The sequence below is a fragment of the Coffea arabica genome, chromosome 4e, assembly GCF_036785885.1.
Source record: "Coffea arabica cultivar ET-39 chromosome 4e, Coffea Arabica ET-39 HiFi, whole genome shotgun sequence".
NCBI classification, from domain to species: domain Eukaryota; kingdom Viridiplantae; phylum Streptophyta; class Magnoliopsida; order Gentianales; family Rubiaceae; genus Coffea; species Coffea arabica.
This window is the reverse complement of record NC_092317.1, coordinates 3,964,511-3,985,095: the sequence shown is the minus strand read 5'-3', so window position 1 is coordinate 3,985,095 and position 20,585 is coordinate 3,964,511. Positions and strand designations below refer to the sequence as shown.

Below are 20,585 nucleotides of genomic sequence, written 5' to 3'. Positions count from 1 at the left end.
TAGATTTGGAATTTGTGGAAGATACTGCAGATTTTGGATGTTTGCACATTTACCAGCACACTCCGGTGATCCAGATATAAACTTTGGAAATTCCTATGCTCAAAGTCTAATTAGCATTACTTTCATATACTTGTAGTCATTTTGTCCTTCCAGCAAAGAGATAGACGGGTAGTAAAAATCGCATTTCCATATAATAATTGCATAGGTGTAAGCATGGTTCAAAGTCTTGATCGAGACCAAGACGACTCGGCCGAGCCATTATCGGAATAGACCCCTCCGATATGATATCGGGACGAAATGATTTCGAGATACTTGACTCGCCGAAAACTCGGCCAAGTCACCGAGAACTCGGTCGAGAAGTCTCCGCTATGGATAGTCTCGGTCGAGAAAACCGATATGCACTTGAAGCTTTTTGCCTCCAGAACCCTAGCTACATTTCATAGTGTCATATATTACACTTGGACGCTCAGCAAATACAAGTGGCTTTTCATACAATTACACTACCTATACCATTCCCAATAATTAGGAATCATGGATATCATACATGACTGAAACAGAAATGGCTAATCTCCTTCATAGCAGCCAACTAGCTGTTTGGCTCTCCCCACCAGCAGCCTCTAGGCCATCTAATCTAATAGAAACTGCAAGATTCTTTAGCAAATCCCAATTTAGACTCTTTAGTGTCATATATGACTCTTGTATTCTTTTGCTGATAATTGCCAATAATACCAATCTCATCTTCAAAAGTCAGGCTTGCAAGAGCTAAGCAAACCTGAGATGCATCGCTCTTTGCAATGTAAACAATTCCAGTGACATCCACAGTGAGCTCAGCATCACCCTCAAACTGCATTTTAACCGTGGGAACATCTACTTCATCATATGAAGAAAGATTAAAGCAAGTGTCCAAGATTGAAAAGCTTGGTGCTGTAGGGTACCCTGAAAATTGTTTCAAGAATTCGGTCTTCACAGCCTCATAAATTGATGGAGGCAACCTCGTAATAACTGTCCCTGAATCAATAAGAATCCCAGCTTTACCAAAACTTGGAGCTTGTGTAGCAACCCCGCCAACAGTAATTCCAGTGAGATTGAGAAAGTAGAATGTCACCAGCTGTGGATTTGGAACCATTCTAGTATACGAAAACGGTGTAGAATTCTTGTAAACTGAAGCATCACCACCTAATATTAGCGAACCAGAAGAACCAACATCAGTTGTAGGTAAACAGTAGGAGAAAACACCTCCAAATACATCAGAAGTTTGAGAAATCAGGGAAAGATCGCTCCTTCCCAGCCCCATTAGACCTGAAGCAGCCCCAAAGAGGCCTCTGTTGTTTCTTCCACAGCCAAATACAAAGTTCTCAACAGGGATGGTTCCAAGTATTAGGCGGTCGCTGCCCAGAACGCCTCGAGTATAAGATCCATCACCATAGCTCACATCATACTTGCATGTTCCTGCATCACCTCCGCAGAGTCCTGAATTGCCTGTGGCAAATTGCAAAGACTGACAGGCTGATGACTTGCAAGGAATTGAATGGTATGAAGATGATAATGAGGGGTCAAATATAGGTTCGGGTTGATTATAACATAATTTGCAAGGTTGGCATTGAACCCATGTCAGATCACTGCCTGTATCAACAATTACTGTCATATTTCTGCCACCTACTGTCACAGGCACGATATAGTTTAGGGTATGCAGATTTACACCAGAAGCAATGGGAATCCGAGTTTGGGAGTGGGCTTCAGTTTTGCCGGAAGCCAAGATTTTAATTTGAGCTTGTATTGACTTGACTCGAATTCTATCGGCCTGTAGCCAATTTTGGAGCCTCTGATTCCAGTCAGATATGATTCCAGAGAAGCAATCTCTGTGCCTCATTTCCAAAATAGTTGCACCATTCTCCGTTCCTGCAAAAGCAAAGGTATTATTTATTCTACAGACATTTTCGTATGAAGAAAATTTATACTTGAAAGGAACCTTGAGCTTGCAGTATAAGTTCTATATAAAGAAATGAATTTTCCATTCTAAACAAGGAGAAAGAATGTACGTACGGGGCTTTCCTTTCTGTTGGCGTCCATAATTTAGACAATTTGCAAATAAATCTCAGTTCTGGGGGCAATGAAGCAATTCTAGCCAACTTCAAACAGTTAACATAGCCTAAAACTGTACCACAATCGAGAACTAAGCTTTTTCTTTGCTCTTTACAGCTGAATTCCACTACTTTACTAGTACTACTGCTGCGGTCCAGTCCAGTCTCTTCAGACTGAAGAGACAGAGAAAGAATCTTATGGCTTTTCAAGAAACTACAGTGCATGAAAACGGATCCCAAAGGAGTTCATAAAGCTACGAAGTTACAATTCACAATTAAAGAATCTATTAGCATTCATCATTTCACATACTCACTTGATTTTTGCGATAAAAAACTTGTTTTGCTACTTCTCTGTGACCATTGAAGCTTTTTCAGAGAAAGGACTTCCTTCTCTCCGTAGCTACTGAAAACTCCACGAGTATTAGTGCTAAGAAGTAGAATAACAGCTACAAGCACCAACGATGAGCAAGAAGCCATCTAGATTTCTGCCAATATCCCGGTGCAGTTGTTGAAGGAGAAACAAAACAATTAGAAATATTTAACAGATCAAAGGACGTGGGAAGGAGGCACGAAGGACTGATGAGACAGAGAGGAGGGACGAGAAGAGGAGAAGTGGAGAGATTCTTGAGAGTTGGAATTTGGCTTAAGAACAAAAGATACGAGGCTGGCTTTAGGACCCACTTTTGCATGAGAAATTATTGGGAATTCACGTGCATAAGCGTAGGAAAAGAAAAACAAAGCAAGTCTTCTCTTCTGTGTTTATTTTATGGGGTTGGAATGGGACTTCAATTTTCACGAGCTACTGTTTGAGCATTTTTCTAAAATTTGTTTTGCAAAGATTTTTATTGGTTCGTTGAGGCTTCCATGGATAAGGACTCATTCCTTCACGGATTCAACTGTCGCAGCTTACAAACAAACAATAGAATGGAGAAAGGGAAAGATGTTAAGCTTAGATTGCGAGAGAAAGGGAGAGATGCATATGGTGCTTATCCTCTTCTACTATTACAAAGTAGGCCACCTCAATCCTTGCCTATGGTCACTCAGCAAAACTCCAGCTTTGTTAGTGTCTTTTCTTGTGTAAGTTTGTAACTAAGGAAAACAACAGTAGTATTCTGAGGCCCTATCTCTATCCTGGACCTTTCTAAGATCCAGGCAAATACAATAATGTTTCCAAAAAAAATGTTTTACTTTTTGGGCAAATCGCCAATTTGGTCCCTAAACTTTTTCACTTAAACCAATTTAGTCCTTCACGGTTTTTTTTCACCAATTTAGTCCTCAAACAATTTTATCAAGTCCAATGTAGGACTTTTTGGGCGGCGCCACCACATTTTATGTATTTTTCACGGCGGGCCAGGGGTATAATTGGAATGACAGGTATAATTGTCTAAACACCTTGACTAGAATGGCAGCTCTGTCACGATTAGCAAAAGAAACCCCTGCAAATCGACTTCTTCAGAGCTCATAGGAATTAGGCATTCTGATCAAAATGTAAGAAAATGTGATTGCCAACAAAAGATGAGCAGATCCGTGTCTTCGATGATGGAAGGTGTCGATGGCGACAAGGATGGTGAAAAGGAAGCAGTTGCAGCAACACTATCCAGTAAGCTTTAACCAGATCTTACTTAGCTTCTCCATTTTCTGCTATGCTTGTTTGATGTTTGAGCAACTGCATGTTAGTTTAATCTTTTCATTGATGTTTGAGCTGCTGCATGTTAGTTTAACCTTTTCATCAGAATGTTAAAGCTAATGTGTTTGTACTTTGTCGTTGTATGTGGGGCTGAAGTAGTTGAACATTTTCTTCTCTGTTTAATGACAGTGTTAAGCATGTGGGCGATTAATTAGTGGAATATGGTACATTGTGGGGTTGACGTGTTTTTTTAAAAATGTCTTCTGCGTGGGTCATAGGCAGATCTGGGGATGGTGAAATATGCCATATTTAAAACTGAATTTTTTTAATGGTGATGTGGTCCCTGTAGTTCTAAAATGTAGTGTGCTGTTATTTTCATGTTTTAAAAAGCGAGACAAAGTAGTAGGAAAACAACAGCACACTTGAATGTTCTGATGTGGTCCCAGATCTGACTTTTGCGGTTGAATTTTCTGATGTGGTCCCAGATGTGGTTATAACATACCAGGATGTTGTTATTAATTAAGTCTTTTTTGTGGTTTAAAAAAATGCAGGACAAGAGGTTGAATTTTTTACTTTGAAAATCTATCATGGGGGTGTATATGTTAAAGAACCCGTAGAGCAATATTTGGGGGGCAGCATGGAAAGTTTTGAAGGTGTCATTGCCATGAGAGTGAATAGAGCAATTGTATCTGACTTTTGCTATTATCTTGGATATCCTGCAAATGTAACAATGATGTATAGAATTCCAACTGAAGGTGGTGGACTTGTGTTGAGAAAAATAGATTCTGATGATGCAGCAACTGACATGGCTTGTATAGGCAAGCAAAATGGAGAAGCAGAAGTTTATGTTGTTTCTGAGTTTCACATTAGATTGATAGATAGTAAATGTGAGAGTGCAGTTGCATCAAACAGTTGTAATGCTACAGAAATAGAAGAAGAAGATGACTTCTTTGTAGACATAACATTTGAGGATGTTGATGTTGCTGACATAGAGGAAATTCCTGTTCATGTGGAGAAAATAAAAGAGCTTGAGAAGAAGAACCAGGAAACTTGTCAGGCTGCTGAAGTAGAACAAGGTGATGCGGATGAGGCTAATGATGCTGTAAACTCAGACTCAATGGAGGGTGAAAAGTTCCATGATAGTGACTATGATTTCAGTGAAGATGATGATGATGTCATTTTTCGAACTTCAGTTGTGGCTCCATATCAGGAGTTAGGTGCTGCAATGGATAAATTGCCAACAGGAAATTGTCAAAGTAGAAACAGAAAGGCAAAGAAAGAAGCAAGACAGGCAGCAGCACCCAATAAAAAAAAAATCAGAGTCAAAGCAACTTCTAATTCACACCTACACGTTGATGAAGGAGATCAGATTCCAGTTCATGAGGAATCTGATTCGATGGTGTCAGATGACCTAAATAGTGTGACTGATTCCTCCGATGAAGATAGCACAAGGAAGAAGCCCAAACTGGTCAGATTCCGACCAGAAATGGACATGAATGATCCAAAATTTCATGTTGGTCAACAATTTGATGATAAGCAGCTATTCAAGATGGCAGTTGACAATTATGCAGTCAAATGGGGGAAGGATATAAAGTGGGTGAAGCATGATAAGCATAGAATGAGGGTGAAATGCAAAGCTGAACATTGTAAGTGGATGTTGTTTGCTTCTAAAATTGATGAAGGTGATGATTCCATTGCAATCAAGACAATGGGTCCAGCACACACATGTGGCAGGACCTTTTACCACAAGAGAGCTACCTCAGGTTTCTTAGCAAGAAAATATGTGGACTTCCTAAGGATGAACAAGAGAATAACAGTTTCTGAGTTCAAGGATAAGGTACATGCAGAGCTGAATGTAAACATTACTAAACCTCAAGTTTATAAGACATTCATGAAGGCAAAAATTTTGATCCATGGGAGCTACAAAGATCAGTACAACAGATTGTGGGATTATTGTGAGGAACTAATGAAGGCAAATCCTGGTTCTACAGTGTATATGGAAACTACATTAGATAAAGATTCTGAAAAACAAAGATTTCAGAGACTTTACATTTGCTTCGAGGCACTAAAGAGAGGATTTAAATCTGGTTGTAGGAAGATAATTGGAGTTGATGGTTGCCACTTGAGAGGTCCACATCCGGGTGTGTTATTAACTGCAGTTGGGATAGATCCAAATGACTGTGTTTATCCAGTTGCATATGCAGTAGTTGAAGCAGAAAATAAGAGGTCGTGGAAGTGGTTTATTGAATTCTTGAAATATGACCTATCTATCAATGATCAAAGAAATTGGAGCTTCATAAGTGATAGACAGAAGGTGAATAAGATCAACTTACATTGTTTATATATGTTTATTACATATATATGAATGCTTACTGATTGTGCTAAACTTGCATTTGTCTATTTTGCAGGGTTTAGGATCTGCAATTCAGGAAGTCATTCCAGATGTTGAGCACAGACATTGTGTAAGGCACTTGCACAACAACTTCAAAAAAAATCATCCGGGTGAAGCATTGAAGGAAAGATTTTGGACATGTGCAAGGTCATCGTACATGAGGATGTTCGAAAATCATATGGAGTGTTTAAGGGATTATGATGTACCTGCTTGGAAGTGGTTAAGTGACAACACCTCTCCCTATCACTGGTCAAGATCACACTTTCGAGTGGCTGCCAAGTGTGACATTCTCCTTAATAATTTATGTGAAAGCTTTAATTCGGTCATAATGGATGCAAGGGAAAAGCCAATCCTTGGAATGCTTGAGACTATTAGAATCTATCTAATGGAAAGGCTTCGTACAAAAAGGGAGTGGATGAAGAAGAGGAGTGATAAGATCTGCCCAAAAATTCAAAAGAAACTGGAGAAGGCAAAAACAGAAGCAGCTGCAAACATCGCGAGATGGTCTGATCAAGATAAATTTGAGGTTACACATATGTATGGAGGCAAACATGTGGTGGACTTAAAGCAGCAGACTTGTAGCTGCAGGAGATAGGAGTTGACTGGATTGCCATGCTGCCATGTGATTTGTTGTATTTCTTTAATAGGTCAAGAGCCAGAAAGTCTTGTTCACCATTACTACTTGCAAGAAAGTTACTTGAAGGCTTATGAGCCAGCAATTGCTCCTTTGAGTGGTCCAAATGTTTGGGTGCAATCGGATAAAGATCCTGTCTTACCACCCTTGAAGTTGAAGTTACCTGGTCGGCCAAAGAAAGTAAGAAGAAGGGAACCAGAAGAGCCTAGGCCTAATTCGAAGGGGGTTACCAAACTTTCTAGATCTGGCCTTGTTAGAATGACATGTACAAAATGCTATCAAAAGGGGCATACAGTGAGAAAGTGTCCACTGCTGGTACCTTCTAATGAGCTTGGTGCATCTACCAATAAAAGGCCACCACCGTCCAACTCCAACAAGTGTAGCAAATGCAAGGCACTTGGCCATAACAAGAGAACTTGTCCACAAAAATCTGGTAATTTGACCTATCCCTCATCCACTGATTTATGGTGTAATACTTAACTAATGATGCTTTGACATGTACAGATCAAGTGTTCGGGAAGGAGCCGACTGAAGTACCTCTGGAATCTAGCTCAATGCCAGATGTTCCAAGTGGTCAGCAATTTAGGATTTTTCCATGTAACTCATGATAATTTTATTCTTGTACTTGTTACTTGTTTTAACTTTATTTCATGGTCAGGTGATAAAGCACAGGCTGTTATAGATGAACAAGAGGTTATTGATTTACAACCATCGGGTCAAGAAGAACTACCTGAAGTGCAAAAGAAATTCACCAAGTGTTCCTTCTGTCATGGCTTAGGACATAACCGGCAAACATGTGCAACCTGGCAAGCTCAAGCATGGAGAAAAAGAAAGGCTGCTATGACTGTTTTTGGTCCATTCCCTCCATCAAAGGGAAAAATGACTAGGAAAAAGGAGAAAGTAAGTTCAAGTAATTAAAACAGAAACAAACAGCATGTCTTGCACATTTGCTGGACAATGATTTTGACATGACTTAAAACAAGACTGTTTATGGCTTTTGACATGTGCCTTTATTTGTGTAGGCACATAGGCTGTTGGATGAAGAAGATGATATTGTCGCCCAGTCAAGTTAATGGAGCTTGGGAATACAGCAGACTTCTATTTTGTGGGATATGCTCTGTTTTGTACATTAAGAGCTTCTGTTTTGTCAATGGATACTAATTGGATTAACAGTTGGTACGATTGTGTTTTGTACATTTGATGTGGCTGCATTTTGTCTAAAACGAATTCAATGCTGAAGTAAAATGCAGCCTGCTATATTGGCAATGTCGCACCTATGTTGATGACTATGAACTTCTATTCGCACTCTTCCTATACCATTTACTTTGACTTTCTTCTTGTTGTTTAGCAGTTTATATGGGGTATTTGTGCGAGTAGGGATTATCGAAATTTAGGATGAAATGCTGTCAAATTTTTTATACAACTTGAGGTGAATCTCTGTTAAATTTTAACAAAGACATCTTTCAAGGTAATATGCCCAACAACTGACAAAATCTCTCAATCATTTTATAGCCATTTCGTTTCAGTAAATGTGCCCAGCAACAACTGACAAAATCTCTCGATTAATTTACAAAAACATCATTCAAGACAATGTTCCATTTTAATGCATAAACATGTTCCATACACCCATGTCTACATTCCAACATTACAGCATTCAAATTACATGAAGCAATTACTCAACTTCTAACTTCATACAGGAACATCTAATGTAGCATTTTTAAGTTGACATTCCTTTCATTGCCACTGGGTAATAGTACAGCAATAACCATAATACATATGCAAACCACGACCAGCATTAGCCACTTCCTTGCTGCTTTCAACTTCCTAATTTCACTTTTGAGCGCCTTGTTCTCTTCTTCAAGCTTACACATTTCAATTTTCATGAAATTATTTTCTTCCTCAGCTTTCCTCAAATTCTTCAAAATTCTCGCCATCATATTTTTTGTCATCTGTTGCATAGGTGGATCATACCACAGAAAATAATTGCAGGCTTTTGGGGTCTACAATGACCATTAATTCCAGCTATTAGTTGTAGTAAATTATATAATACATCAAAATATACAAGTTATATGTCGTGATTAATTGTAAAAATTACCCCATAATTTATACATCCATGAAATCTTCTGCCTGGGTTCGTCACTGTCCATGAAGTTACAATTCTACATTCTTCACGGCAATGGCAAATTACTGCTTCATTCCCATTGTAGAATTCTACCCTCTCTCCCTTCACCCTTGTCGAATGCCCACTTACTCGACTATCCAGATTTGAGTGTTGGCTGCTACATAAACTTGAGGCGGAGTTGTCGAAATTTCTGCTTGATTGCATTTCACCTGCTTGTCGAAGTCTCTCCCTCAGTTCTGCTTGTCGAAGTTTCTGCCCTAATTCCTATGAGCTCTGAAGAAGTCGATTTGCAGGGGTTTCTTTTGCTAATCGTGACAGAGCTGCCATTCTAGTCAAGGTGTTTAGACAATTATACCTGTCATTCCAATTATACCCCTGGTCCGCCGTGAAAAATACATAAAATGTGGTGGCGCCGCCCAAAAAGTCCTACATTGGACTTGATAAAATTGTTTGAGAACTAAATTGGTGAAAAAAAACCGTGAAGGACTAAATTGGTTTAAGTGAAAAAGTTTAGGGACCAAATTGACGATTTGCCCTTACTTTTTTTTGGATAGGTAAGTTTTATTAGTAGCCAAGAACATATCAGCAAAATTCTCCAACCAAGCAAAATTCTATGATAAACTTATCAACAAAGCAAAATATTCTTGTGTTTAGTTTGGATAAAACAGAAGAATGCATAATGATGAAGAAATATATTTGATCAAGACTTATCGTAAGAACAAAAAAAAAAAGGATCAATATTTGCATTACCTTCCGTCCTCCTGGGGTGCGCCCTTCGTTTTTGCTTCACGTAAATTCAATAACAAATTAATTAATGTGTAAAGATTACACATAAAGTACAATGGTCCTTAATCATGCACGGTACTTGGAAATATTTTTTTGCAATCGCATACTTAGAAATATATATATATATATATATATCAAGAAAGAAGAAAAAAAAAAGAAAAGTAAAATGTACATGACATAACATTAACCATCACAAGCGGAGGATTAAATTCCTTGTCTCTGATACTGCAGCAGTAGAATTACAACTCAAAAGAGAGAAAATGTCCCACATAGCTAAGCTAACACATATTATTGTCTCTTTGCTATGCATAGGAAGTTTTAAAACCTTCCTGCTACAGGAATGTTTACATCTATATATATTTAGCTCGTGTGGCTTTTGCATTAATTAGACAAATTGTGTTGTTTGCGTCTGGAATTTCTCCGGCATTATCCTTGTTCAAACATAAACCAGCTCAGGTTTATAAATGTTTAGAGAAGATTTAGGCAAAGAGTAGCTCACGGGTATACCAAACACTTGTGGTGGCTTCACTGGAATCGCATTAATTGGCCGAATAACAAATACTTTCCACAGCTGGGCTAACTTAACAGTAGTATATTAGTACTATTGTACTACCAATAATAGAATATTTGGAGACAGATTTGTTTGGATCGCATTTTTCTAGATTTTTTATAGAAAAATTATTGAAACGATTTGATATATATAAGGTAAAAAGTGATTGGAAAATGTATTTACCGAAAACGTAGCAATTTTCTCCGAACAAAAGGGGACAACACCTCGCAAAGAGCTAACATTCACTTTGCATTATGTAAGTGAGACAAAATCGTTTGGACCATATCATATCTTTGATAAATATAAATTTATATAATTTTAAGCAAAAGACAAAATAGACTTTTTATCCTAAAAATAATATATATATATATATATATATATGTGAAGGTTGATTGAACTCGATTAAGCTCAACGAGTTTTCAATCTTCAAATATTAAGTTTGAACTCGACTCATTAAGTAATTCAATCAGATTGAACTCGAGTTCAAACTCGATCAATGAAAGTTCAAGTTCAAACTTTGATCGACCAAACTTGCAGCACCTCAAGTAAGCTTGACTCATTTGCACTTCTAAGCCCACCTTCCTGGCTACCCTTCCTAGTAAGGGAAAAAAAAAAACACTAACTAGGCGACCGTGAAGGAAAATAAAATGTAGTGGACAAAAACATCAATGAATTTTCAGCAAAGGACTCAATAGCAATTTGCCTTTACCGTTCTAAAGAAAATGTAGATTGGAAGATGTACATTCGTTGGGCCTTGATGTTGATTACTTATTGGGCCTTGAAGCCCAAATTTTCAATTTTGGAAAATGTGTTGGTCCTTCGACTGGTAACAAGGGTCAATTAGCACGTGAACGGGCCTCTTTTAGCATATACGTGGTCCATACTCCAGACCTCCCACCGAGGATTCTTCTCCTACAAAGCCTAGTAGTATGACTTTTTCTTCTCAACTATTATATTATATTATATTGGATGTCATGGAAGGGGAAAAAGAAGGAAGTGAAAAAGATTAGTAATATATTATAGCTAGAACAACATTGCTCAGTTGAGAGTAGATTTGAAGAAATTAATAATGTTATATTGCATGATGAGATGAATTGAAGAATGGATAAAATCTTTTATATAAAACTTTAGATAAAAGCATTTATTTATTTATTCGTTCATTTTGGCAACAACATCAATCTCAGTGGACGCTGTCCTAAAAGCAAAAAATCTGCTCTAACCATAAATAGAAACTACAAGAGCCCAAAATGGCAGAAGCTAAAAGGGCCCAAAAGGCAAGAGATAAGCAAGAGGTTTTTTTTTTTCTTTTTCCCATTAAGAAATTACTGCTCTTATCCTTTATGTCCGAATTCAACATCAATATCATAATCAAAAACTGCACATGTCAATAGTTTTCAGTAATCAAATTTTGGAGAGTAACTATAAAACTTGCCAGCCAAAAAGAGCATCACGCGCGTGATCTTTTGAAAAGAAAGCAACGAAACAGCGCGTGATGCAGTTGCCGCCGCCAAGTACCAGAAGCGAACGCGTGTGGATTACGTAACCTACGCAATAGGACAAAAAATGAGACAATAATAACTCACAAACATTATCCACTTGGGTTGCTCACGTGTCAATACACGCAACTGGATTTCTCCACGTGTACAGACATTATCATCTCAACCATCCCACCACCGCCAACCTCCACCATCTCCCTACGTTCCATCTCTCTAAATTTGTCTGCATTGTATTGTACTACTAGACGAGCAGAACGTTCTCATGTGCGGTCCCCGCACTTTATCCACTGCGCTCACGTGATCTTTCTAATTTCTATTCCCCCGACAGGCCAACACTTGAAATAGGATTCCATGGTTTTGGAACCTCTATGGATGTTTTTTTTTTTTAGTAATTGTTTGTAGAATAAAATACACTTAACACATTTTTTTTTTTTTGGATGTAATACATGTGAAGTAAAAAGTAATCTAAAAAATTAAATATTTTTACAAAATTTTAAAAAAAATCATGAAAAATATAATTTAAACAGAATCTAAAGAAGTATGAATCGGGCGGGATTCACTACTATATATATCTGTTATCATCAGAAGAGACAGGCTAAATTAGAAGGAGCTAATTCTGAGTGGACATTAAAATGGGGTCTCTGATTCGACTCTCAAGATCTAAATTTTTCATCTCTTCTCTTGTAAAGTTTGCCATTTTTCTTGAATTAAAAAAGATGAGCTATTGATGAAAATTGTATAACATTTGATAGAAACTACTTTAGATTAGGCCATAGTATAATCAGCGAGAGTCTAAGGCCAAGTTTTAAATTCGACGCGGTAATATAAACGTATATGAGTTGTAATTGATAGCAAGTAACTTGTGTAATTTTGAAATTGAGCAGTAAAAATTAATAGTATTGCATAAAGAGTTTATTTATTTGGTAACCTAAAGGCACAAGTTAGGGGTGGGAGCGGGTCAGGTACCCGCCTCATTCACCATTTGACTGATCTGACCCGCACCTTGCGGGTCAGTCATTTTTTGACCCTTACCCGTCCCGCATATTAGCGGGTACCCGTTGAGATAGGGTCGGATCAGCGGGTACCCGCTTCGCCCAATTTATTATTTAATTTTAAAAAAATAATTTATACCAATTTAATTTTATATTTTACACATTAATCTAAGATTTAATAAATTTTTTTTTCTAAAAAAAGGTTTCCCACCAAGAAACAAGCATGTGAAGAAAATATAAGATAAAGGAAAAAAATTAAAAGAATTCGAAATTAATAAAAGTTTGAAATAAGTAGCACAATTTTTAATATATATGTTCCACATTAATTAAACTTTTTCTATAAAATATAAGATCATGGCCTCTACAAATGAATCTTGTAAATAAACTATAGTCTCTCATATTTGTATTGCAATTTGTTCAATAAAATTACTTATTTAGTTCTTATTATTTTATAGTATGTGTATAATAATAAAAATAAAATAAAAAATATATATGCGGGCGCGGATTGGGTACCCGCGGATTTTTAATTATGTGACTCTAACCCGCCCCGCATCTTAGCTGGTACCCGACCCTCTTTTGACCCGATCAAATAATAAAAATCGATTATCCTAATTTTTAGATCAGATCGAATCGGATATGACAGATTTTCGGATTAGCGGATAATTTTACCCACCCCTAGCACAAGCAACCCAATGATATCTTTTGCAAAATGACCAAATTTTGAGAAAACCTTTACAAAATTCATTTTCAATAATTGGAAAAGAACTCATCTGGACCACACATTTTCTACTCTTACTCCATTTGTTACCCCTGCATTGCACGCGGTTGCTGTGGAGAGTGAGGGTATTGCACGTGCAAGGTTAGTAGCAGCGCGTGTTGGTGACACGTGTGAGTCGCGTCAGAAGCTTTTTACGCCTAGTTTTCTTAGCAGCCACTTTGTTTAAAGGCGAAGCAGTAGAAATTTCCATTCAAAGCTTTGAAGAAAAATTGAGATTGGAGAGATCTGTCGTTCTTTGGTTGTTTAGGGCAAACTCTTTGCTTTGACTTGGTGAGTTTTCCTATTGATTTGGGCGATTCCAGTTTTGTAGTTTTCTGATTTGATGGTTCAGGCGACGAAAAGCGGCGAGTTGCAGAGAGGGGAAATGGCGGCAGTGAAGAGGGAACTTGAAGACCCTTTGGAAGAAGAATATGGCCCTCTTAATAAGCGATCCAAACACTCTTCTTCGCTTCAAGTTCGTAATTTTTCTCTTTGTCTCTCTCATGTATACTTGTAGAAGTGTTGGGGTTTTGTCTTCCGCTTTAAGTTTGTATGTATATATATATATATTGAATCGGATTAACTCCAATTAATTGGATCTTGAACATCTCTCAGTTTTTAGGAGTTTATGTGAATTTTGGGTTTTTTTTCCTTGTTTTATTCTATGTGGTTTTGTCTGTATGATTGGAAAGTTCAATTTCTGATGTACTTTCGGGGGGTTTGACTGTTGCAGCAGGGAACTGGGGAAGTGGGTGGCTTTCCAGTGGCACCGCCGGCTCAGTATAACCCATTAGACGAGCCGAGTCCATTGGGATTGAGGCTGAGGAAAAGTCCTTCCCTTTTGGAATTGATCCAAATGAGGCTTTCTCAAGCTAATTCACCTAAGGGTGCAAGTTCCAGTAAAAAAGAGCTTAAAGGGGCCGCTGCTTCTGGTTCCTCTGAGAAGCTCAAGGCCTCAAATTTTCCAGCAACGATTCTGCGAATTGGGACCTGGGAGGTATATTTATACATTTGCATTTGATCATGGATTTTAGAAACTTGTTTTATTGGATTGCTTATGATTTCGTTAATTTTGATTGCATATCTTTGTTCTAATTTCTAGTATAAGTCAAGATATGAAGGGGATTTGGTAGCAAAGTGTTATTTTGCAAAGCATAAGCTTGTATGGGAGGTTCTTGATGGCGGGCTCAAGAATAAGATTGAAATTCAATGGTCTGATATAATGGCTTTGAAGGGGAATTATCCTGATGATGGACCGGGGACTTTGGATGTAGTGGTATTAACAACACTTACTGTGCCTTTGTTAATTACACTGTATGTCGTTATTATGAACTTTTTATAGTGAAAACATGTTTTTTTTTTTTTTTTTTTTTTAAATGGTGTAGCTTGCAAGACAACCTCTTTTCTTTAGGGAGACAAATCCACAGCCTAGGAAGCATACCCTGTGGCAGGCAACATCTGATTTTACTGGGGGTCAGGCCAGCATACAAAGGTATGGTAATCTCTCATTCATTCATGAGTTTATTGTGTTGCCATTTTTAAATGGCACTTTTTAGGCAACAAGCTACTTGTTCCATACTGTATGTGTCCTATTTGCTTATTTATGTAGCAAGGAGTTTTTGTTCTCCACCCCCACATTTTGATTTGTACCATTTGAGTTACTTCATCAATTTGTTATTTCTTAGGTGGTTGTTTGACTTTCTCAGTAACATCTCAGCATTATGTAGATAGCGATTTGTTATCACCACAGCTATACTGCCTTGACCGCAGATGTATCTGAACAATAGTCTGCATACACCTCTCTTCTCTGATGTTGACTTCCAAGTTCCTATCTTACGAGCATTTAGAGCGAAATGCTGACTTTTATGAGTATCAGCGACTCACGACTGAATTTCAATTGTTGGACTTACTCTATTCTAGCCTTCTGTGCTCTTAGCATTTCTCCCTTTATCACCAAAGAGATGATTTTTTTTTTATTGGGTGGGGGAGAAGAAACAGGGGAGAGGGGTAATCCCAAATTGGACATTTGAAATATATTTGGTAGCTTTTTGATACTAAAGATATTAAGAGATGAGAGATACTCTAATTTTTTTTTTTTTTTAAAGTGACAGTTTTTTCTTTTCGATGTTTTGCTCAATCTCTGGAGACTAAGTGCAATATAGCAATGGTCTGACTCACCATTGATTGGCATTTTTTCTGGGATTTCTGGCAGGCGTCATTTTCTGCAGTGTCCACAAGGCTTGTTGGGAAAGCATTTCGAAAAGCTTATTCAATGTGATCCTCGTCTTAACTTCCTGAGTAAACAAGGAGAGATAACGTTGGATTCTCCATATTTTGAACCCAGAATCTCTGTGTTTGATGACCCAAGTGAAAACAAAGCTGCATTTGATTTGAACAATCATGAGAGTCCCACTTTCTTCAACCTGAGGGATGCAGCATCACCATCAGGTGGTCAATCATCTTCTTCGAGGAATGAACAAGACACTGTTAGTAGACCTCGAGAATCTATTAGACATGAAACACCATCACCCAGCTCAGGTAACCGGTCCTTTTAATAGTCTTGAACCAAAATTTGATATTTACTAAAAGTTTCTGACCAGAGTATTTCTAAAAATTTGATATTTACTAAAAATTTGATATGTAAAATGTCATTTTCATTTGATTTATAATCTGTACAGAGTATTTCTTTTCCTCCAAGGAGGTTTATATATGTAGTCGCGTCTCTCTAGTAGTATTTGACTCTGTGTTTTGATTTATTCAGTAATGGATACGCATGTAATTGAAGAAATAAAAAATAGTGGAGGAGAGCAATGGAAGGAACTTAGCAGCTGGCATCAGATCAGAGTACCGGGGTTGCATTCTTCTATGTCTATGAGTGATCTTGTGAGCCATCTTGAAAATCGGATATCAGAGCAGAGGACATCTGACAATTTCATCCTCTCAAGTGACGAACGACAAGGGCTGGAGATCCTGGAAGAAATTAACCGATGTTTGTTTAGTGACTCTCAATACGTGCCAGCTTCTGATGAAAAGTCTCTCATGTCAAGGGTCAATTCTCTGTGCTGTCTTCTGCAGAAAGACCCTATGACAGGCCAAATATTGCCATCTAAAAGTGAGAGCATTTCTGATGTGTTGGTGATGGATAAGAGAATAGATGATTCAAGCTTTACTTTACAGGCCAGTGGAAGCAACATCGATGAAAAGTCTGCCGTAGCTGAGGGGGAAATGGAAGATATCTTAGGGTGCAAGCAGCCTCCTCCTATGTCTAGAAAGGACTCTGTTGGGGACTTGCTGCTAAATCTTCCAAGGATAGCATCTCTGCCTCAGTTCTTATTCAACATCTCAGAAGATGTTGACAATCAAGCTCGGTAGCATGTGTCCTTCGGGTCTACCAGTGAAGTTCCTTACCCAGAAACCTGTACATATACATACGTTAGGGTCTTTTGCTGCAATTTGCATACCGTGGTGGATTCGGAGATTCTCATTGATGAAGAATCCTAAATGTTTTTCTTTTTGTGTTATGCTTGTTGGGTTGTAGATTTGGTATTGGGTGTAGCTGATATCACATTATCTAAGTGGAAAGTGGAAAATGTGCAGTTTTATCTTATCGAAGAACATCTCTAGTATACATATGAATCCGAGGCTTCCTTTCTGGCAATCAGAAACTACATACATCCATGTGCTCAGTGCATGGTGGTGATTGCATAATTTTCCACAGGTAAGGACTTACCCTGAAGTGGGTTTCCGTGCTTATCTGCTGCTTAGATTCACAATCAAAGACCTCTTGATTTATGAACGACAAAAATGATGAGCATAAGAAACCAAAGGTAGAGCGTGTGAATGTAAAATGACAAGTATAAGAAACTAAAGGCAGAGTCTTTGATCGATTAGTCAAGCGAAAAGTCGGCTGCATGCAAAATAGAGCTCAAAGCGCAGAGTTGTTCTGGTTGACTTGCAAAGCGTTCCTCACACTTTCATTAAGAACATTAAGAAGATTTACAGTATACAATTTATGCTAGTTGTGAAATATATGTGAACTAATTATACACACACATGACCGCATAAGTCTCAAAATTACAAAATAAATATTGTGCCAACCGTATATGCAAAATAAAATAATACTCCCCAGAAGAAAAGTCCATATGACTAGTTCCTACTATTGAAGAAAGAACGAAAAAATCAAGGCTCCTCTCCACCTTCATCATCATCTACGTCGTCATTCTCCTGTAACATGTCCATGAGCATTGTAATTTGGTTTTGCAGCATTGCATTTTGACGCTCAACTTCAGATCGCTTGCTCCGTTCCTCCAGCAGCTGGAGTTGCAAATGCTCAAGGCACCGAGCATCCCCTTCTAACTGCTCATTCAGACCATCAATCTCCCTATCCTGCAAACGAAATAATGTAATTAGTTGTTACATCCTGTGAGAGGACAACCGGCGTTTTCGAGTAAAAAGAGCAATATTTGCTCTAGTACTCAAAGAGGCTACCGAGAACACCACCTTTCTATTCATTTCCTGGACGGCAATCCTGCGCATGCTTTCCACAACATCAACATTCACAAGCTTCCTCTTCTTGCCAATCAGCCAGCCTTTGGGATAAGTTGCTGCATCAAAGTCCGGTGGGGGAAGTAACATTTCAGCGGATGGTCTACGACCATTTATATTTGTCATGGGTTCCAGTGGTTCAAAGAGTGCCTTCCTCTTCTCTGATAGAACAACAGGGGTTGAATCCTCCTGCATTGCCTCAGCGGTGGGATTTTCCTGTGTTTCTGGAGGTTTATCAGCATCATTTTCTGTTGGTTTGTCTAAATACTTCACGCTGACTGCAGGAAGATGCAAACGTTCAGCAGGAATCTCTCCAGGAAAAAATATGCTTAGTTTCAAAGTATTTTTACTAAGGCAGTAAGCAAGATGGGAATCGCAAAGAGCTCAAGATTGCTGCCTTCTATAATCTGCTAAATAGATGCTATAGTAAGTAACAAGAATTAGTGCTTTCGAAGTAGGGTTGCAGTAAGTAAGAAGGCAAAACTCTGACTAGAAGGAGGCACCCTTTTATTTGAAATCTATGTCCATAAGGCTATGAAGAAGTTAAACTTGTAAACGTGAACCTAGTCTCAGAGTCTTTAAAAATAACTAGTATTAGTTTGGTTTAGTTTTTAGTCTGAAGAGGTATTCCAGAGTCAAATGCTTGCAGGTCTCCAGTTAATAGACTCTACTTTACTGAGCAAACTGCAATTTAGTATTGGCAAAATTTTGATCTTCTCATACTGGTTTGAAAATATTACAGCTATTACATTAAGTGATTGAAATTGCGATTATGACTTAACTAAGATCACAAGTTTACAATCATTAACTATGATCAGAAGTTTCACCATAGAAAAATGTCACAGAGAAGAAAAAGATTCTTAACATTAGGTATAGATGATCTTAAAATCAAATGTAGAATCTTAATAGCGGAAAAACTGTGGAGGAGAAAAATACTTATTTTGGTGACGGAAAAATCAAATGTGGGTTTGTTTGGATTGGCATGATTTCAGATAAAATAATTTGCTTCACAGATTCCAATTACCTTTTTATTTTTTCAATTACCTTTTTATCTCACATGCATCACATCATAAAAAATGCTACAATAATTATCTCAAATAAATCATCAACAAAACTTTAAAGCCAACTAATCATGAGGTGGTCATTTCATAGTCTAAAAAGAAATTTCTTTTTCAAAAAAAAATCTTTAGGGGTAAACATAAAATTCCAATCAGACGGGGAGGATTGTAGATGGACAATCCATTTTCTCCCATCCTTTTTATTTATTTATTTTCTTTTCTAATAGTAGTATTTTCTTTGAGGTTGATTTGCTAGCTAACTCCAACCTAAATCATGAGTAATGAAGTGACGTGGGAGCAAAGTCAGACCAAGTCTTGGTGGTGCAGCTGTACGCTTCCCTTCCCTAACCCACAACCGCATCACCCCATCCACATGGGAAGATCCCACTTCACAATCATCGCCCATGTCCAGAGTACACATCCCAGCAGCAAGTTCCCAACCCCAGAAAAGGGGAAAAAAAAAAAAGAAAAAGAAAAAGGGAGGAGGAGGAGTCGCAGAGATAAGGTTAAGGGCTAAGCTGCTTAATCTCGGAGCAGTTGTGTCAAATTGTCAGAGTTAATTGTTGGGATTAGTTTTGCAAATGATTTAGCCGACAAAAAAGAAGAACCAAAGCAGAAAATACTCCAAGCTTCAAATGTCAAGAAAGCAAACAATTCTTCCCAAGTCTTAGCCTTTGCATGAAGAGATCTACGGTTCTACAGTCATTTGCATCCTGCAACCCCTCATCAAACCATGGGTTGATCCTTAAACCCCACAAATTCAAAACAAAATTTGACCCCAAGGATGCGAAGAGAAAAGGATAATTAAGCACAAGAATCAAAAGGGTAGCTAACCTGCCCTTCTCCTGGATTTCCAGAAAACAGGAGCAGAAGAAACAGGAGAGAATCCATTGATCAAAGTCTGCTCCACCTTCTTATTTGGTTCCTCCATAGCATTCGTACCTTATCCGACTTACAAGTCAAGAGCTGACCATCAAAAGCTATTTCTTCCTTTTATTTTATGGACTCATAAGATAACAAGGAAAGAAAAGATCTTTTTTTTTTTTAGTAGTAGAAATTATATCTGCCTCTTCAGACCTTAGCTGCTAATTATAGTAGTAGCAGTACTAATTTAAGTCTGTTGCTGTTGAGGAAATAGTAGGCTTTGTTAGGAGTTGGAGTAGGCGAGAAGAAGAAGGTTGTTATTACACAAGCCGATGAAGTGAGAGAATATTGAATCATCAACACGGACGGATGTGGGAAATGAGAGAGAGAGGATTAGCATTTAGCACTCGAGTTTTTCCTGGCATCAAATTCATCACCCAAAGAGAGAGGTGGCTGACGGAATCGTCAATGGCTTTGGACGGCCTAGATTTGTCTTTCTTGGTGGACCCCATTTTCAGTTGGTATTTTATTTTTTTTAATTTAAAATTTAAATAAAATTTGATTGATTGAAAATTTGAAATTACTGAGGCAAAGGTTGTTGTCGCGTTTTTCATGTGTGGTAAGTGGTATATCTGTTCGGCCGAGTTTGTACAAATTTGTATTATACTCGTATCATACTGG

At 37.9% G+C, this 20,585-nt stretch overlaps 3 protein-coding genes across 6 annotated transcripts; 1 reads left to right on the top strand and 2 right to left on the bottom strand.

Moving 5' to 3' along the window:
• Window positions 1-397: 397 nt before the first annotated feature.
• On the bottom strand, window positions 398-2,697 carry LOC113742603 (aspartyl protease family protein At5g10770-like). Its single transcript, XM_027270477.2, has 2 exons — window positions 2,396-2,697; window positions 398-1,899 (listed from the first exon to the last, which is right to left on the bottom strand). Exons 1-2 carry the CDS (start codon window positions 2,556-2,558, stop codon window positions 632-634), a joined length of 1,431 nt encoding a protein of 476 aa, XP_027126278.1. The 5' UTR covers window positions 2,559-2,697; the 3' UTR covers window positions 398-631.
• A 10,887-nt stretch (window positions 2,698-13,584) lies between these two features.
• LOC113742016 (uncharacterized) lies at window positions 13,585-17,044 on the top strand. 4 transcript variants are annotated; one of them, XM_072047240.1, is made up of 7 exons: window positions 13,585-13,728; window positions 13,790-13,912; window positions 14,174-14,434; window positions 14,540-14,713; window positions 14,823-14,929; window positions 15,650-15,975; window positions 16,199-17,044. In XM_072047240.1, exons 2-7 carry the CDS (start codon window positions 13,823-13,825, stop codon window positions 16,807-16,809), a joined length of 1,569 nt encoding a protein of 522 aa, XP_071903341.1. In that variant the 5' UTR covers window positions 13,585-13,728; window positions 13,790-13,822; the 3' UTR covers window positions 16,810-17,044. The 4 variants fall into 4 exon arrangements, with proteins under 4 accessions (XP_071903341.1, XP_027125494.1, XP_027125493.1 ...); XM_027269693.2 differs by having other exon boundaries at window positions 14,171-14,434; XM_027269692.2 differs by having other exon boundaries at window positions 13,590-13,912.
• A 340-nt stretch (window positions 17,045-17,384) lies between these two features.
• LOC113742018 (protein HEADING DATE REPRESSOR 1) lies at window positions 17,385-20,382 on the bottom strand. Its single transcript, XM_027269694.2, has 3 exons — window positions 19,875-20,382; window positions 17,938-18,260; window positions 17,385-17,823 (listed from the first exon to the last, which is right to left on the bottom strand). The coding sequence occupies exons 1-3, from the start codon at window positions 19,969-19,971 to the stop codon at window positions 17,617-17,619; spliced, it is 627 nt and encodes a 208-aa protein (XP_027125495.1). The 5' UTR covers window positions 19,972-20,382; the 3' UTR covers window positions 17,385-17,616.
• Between the last annotated feature and the right edge of the window lie 203 nt (window positions 20,383-20,585).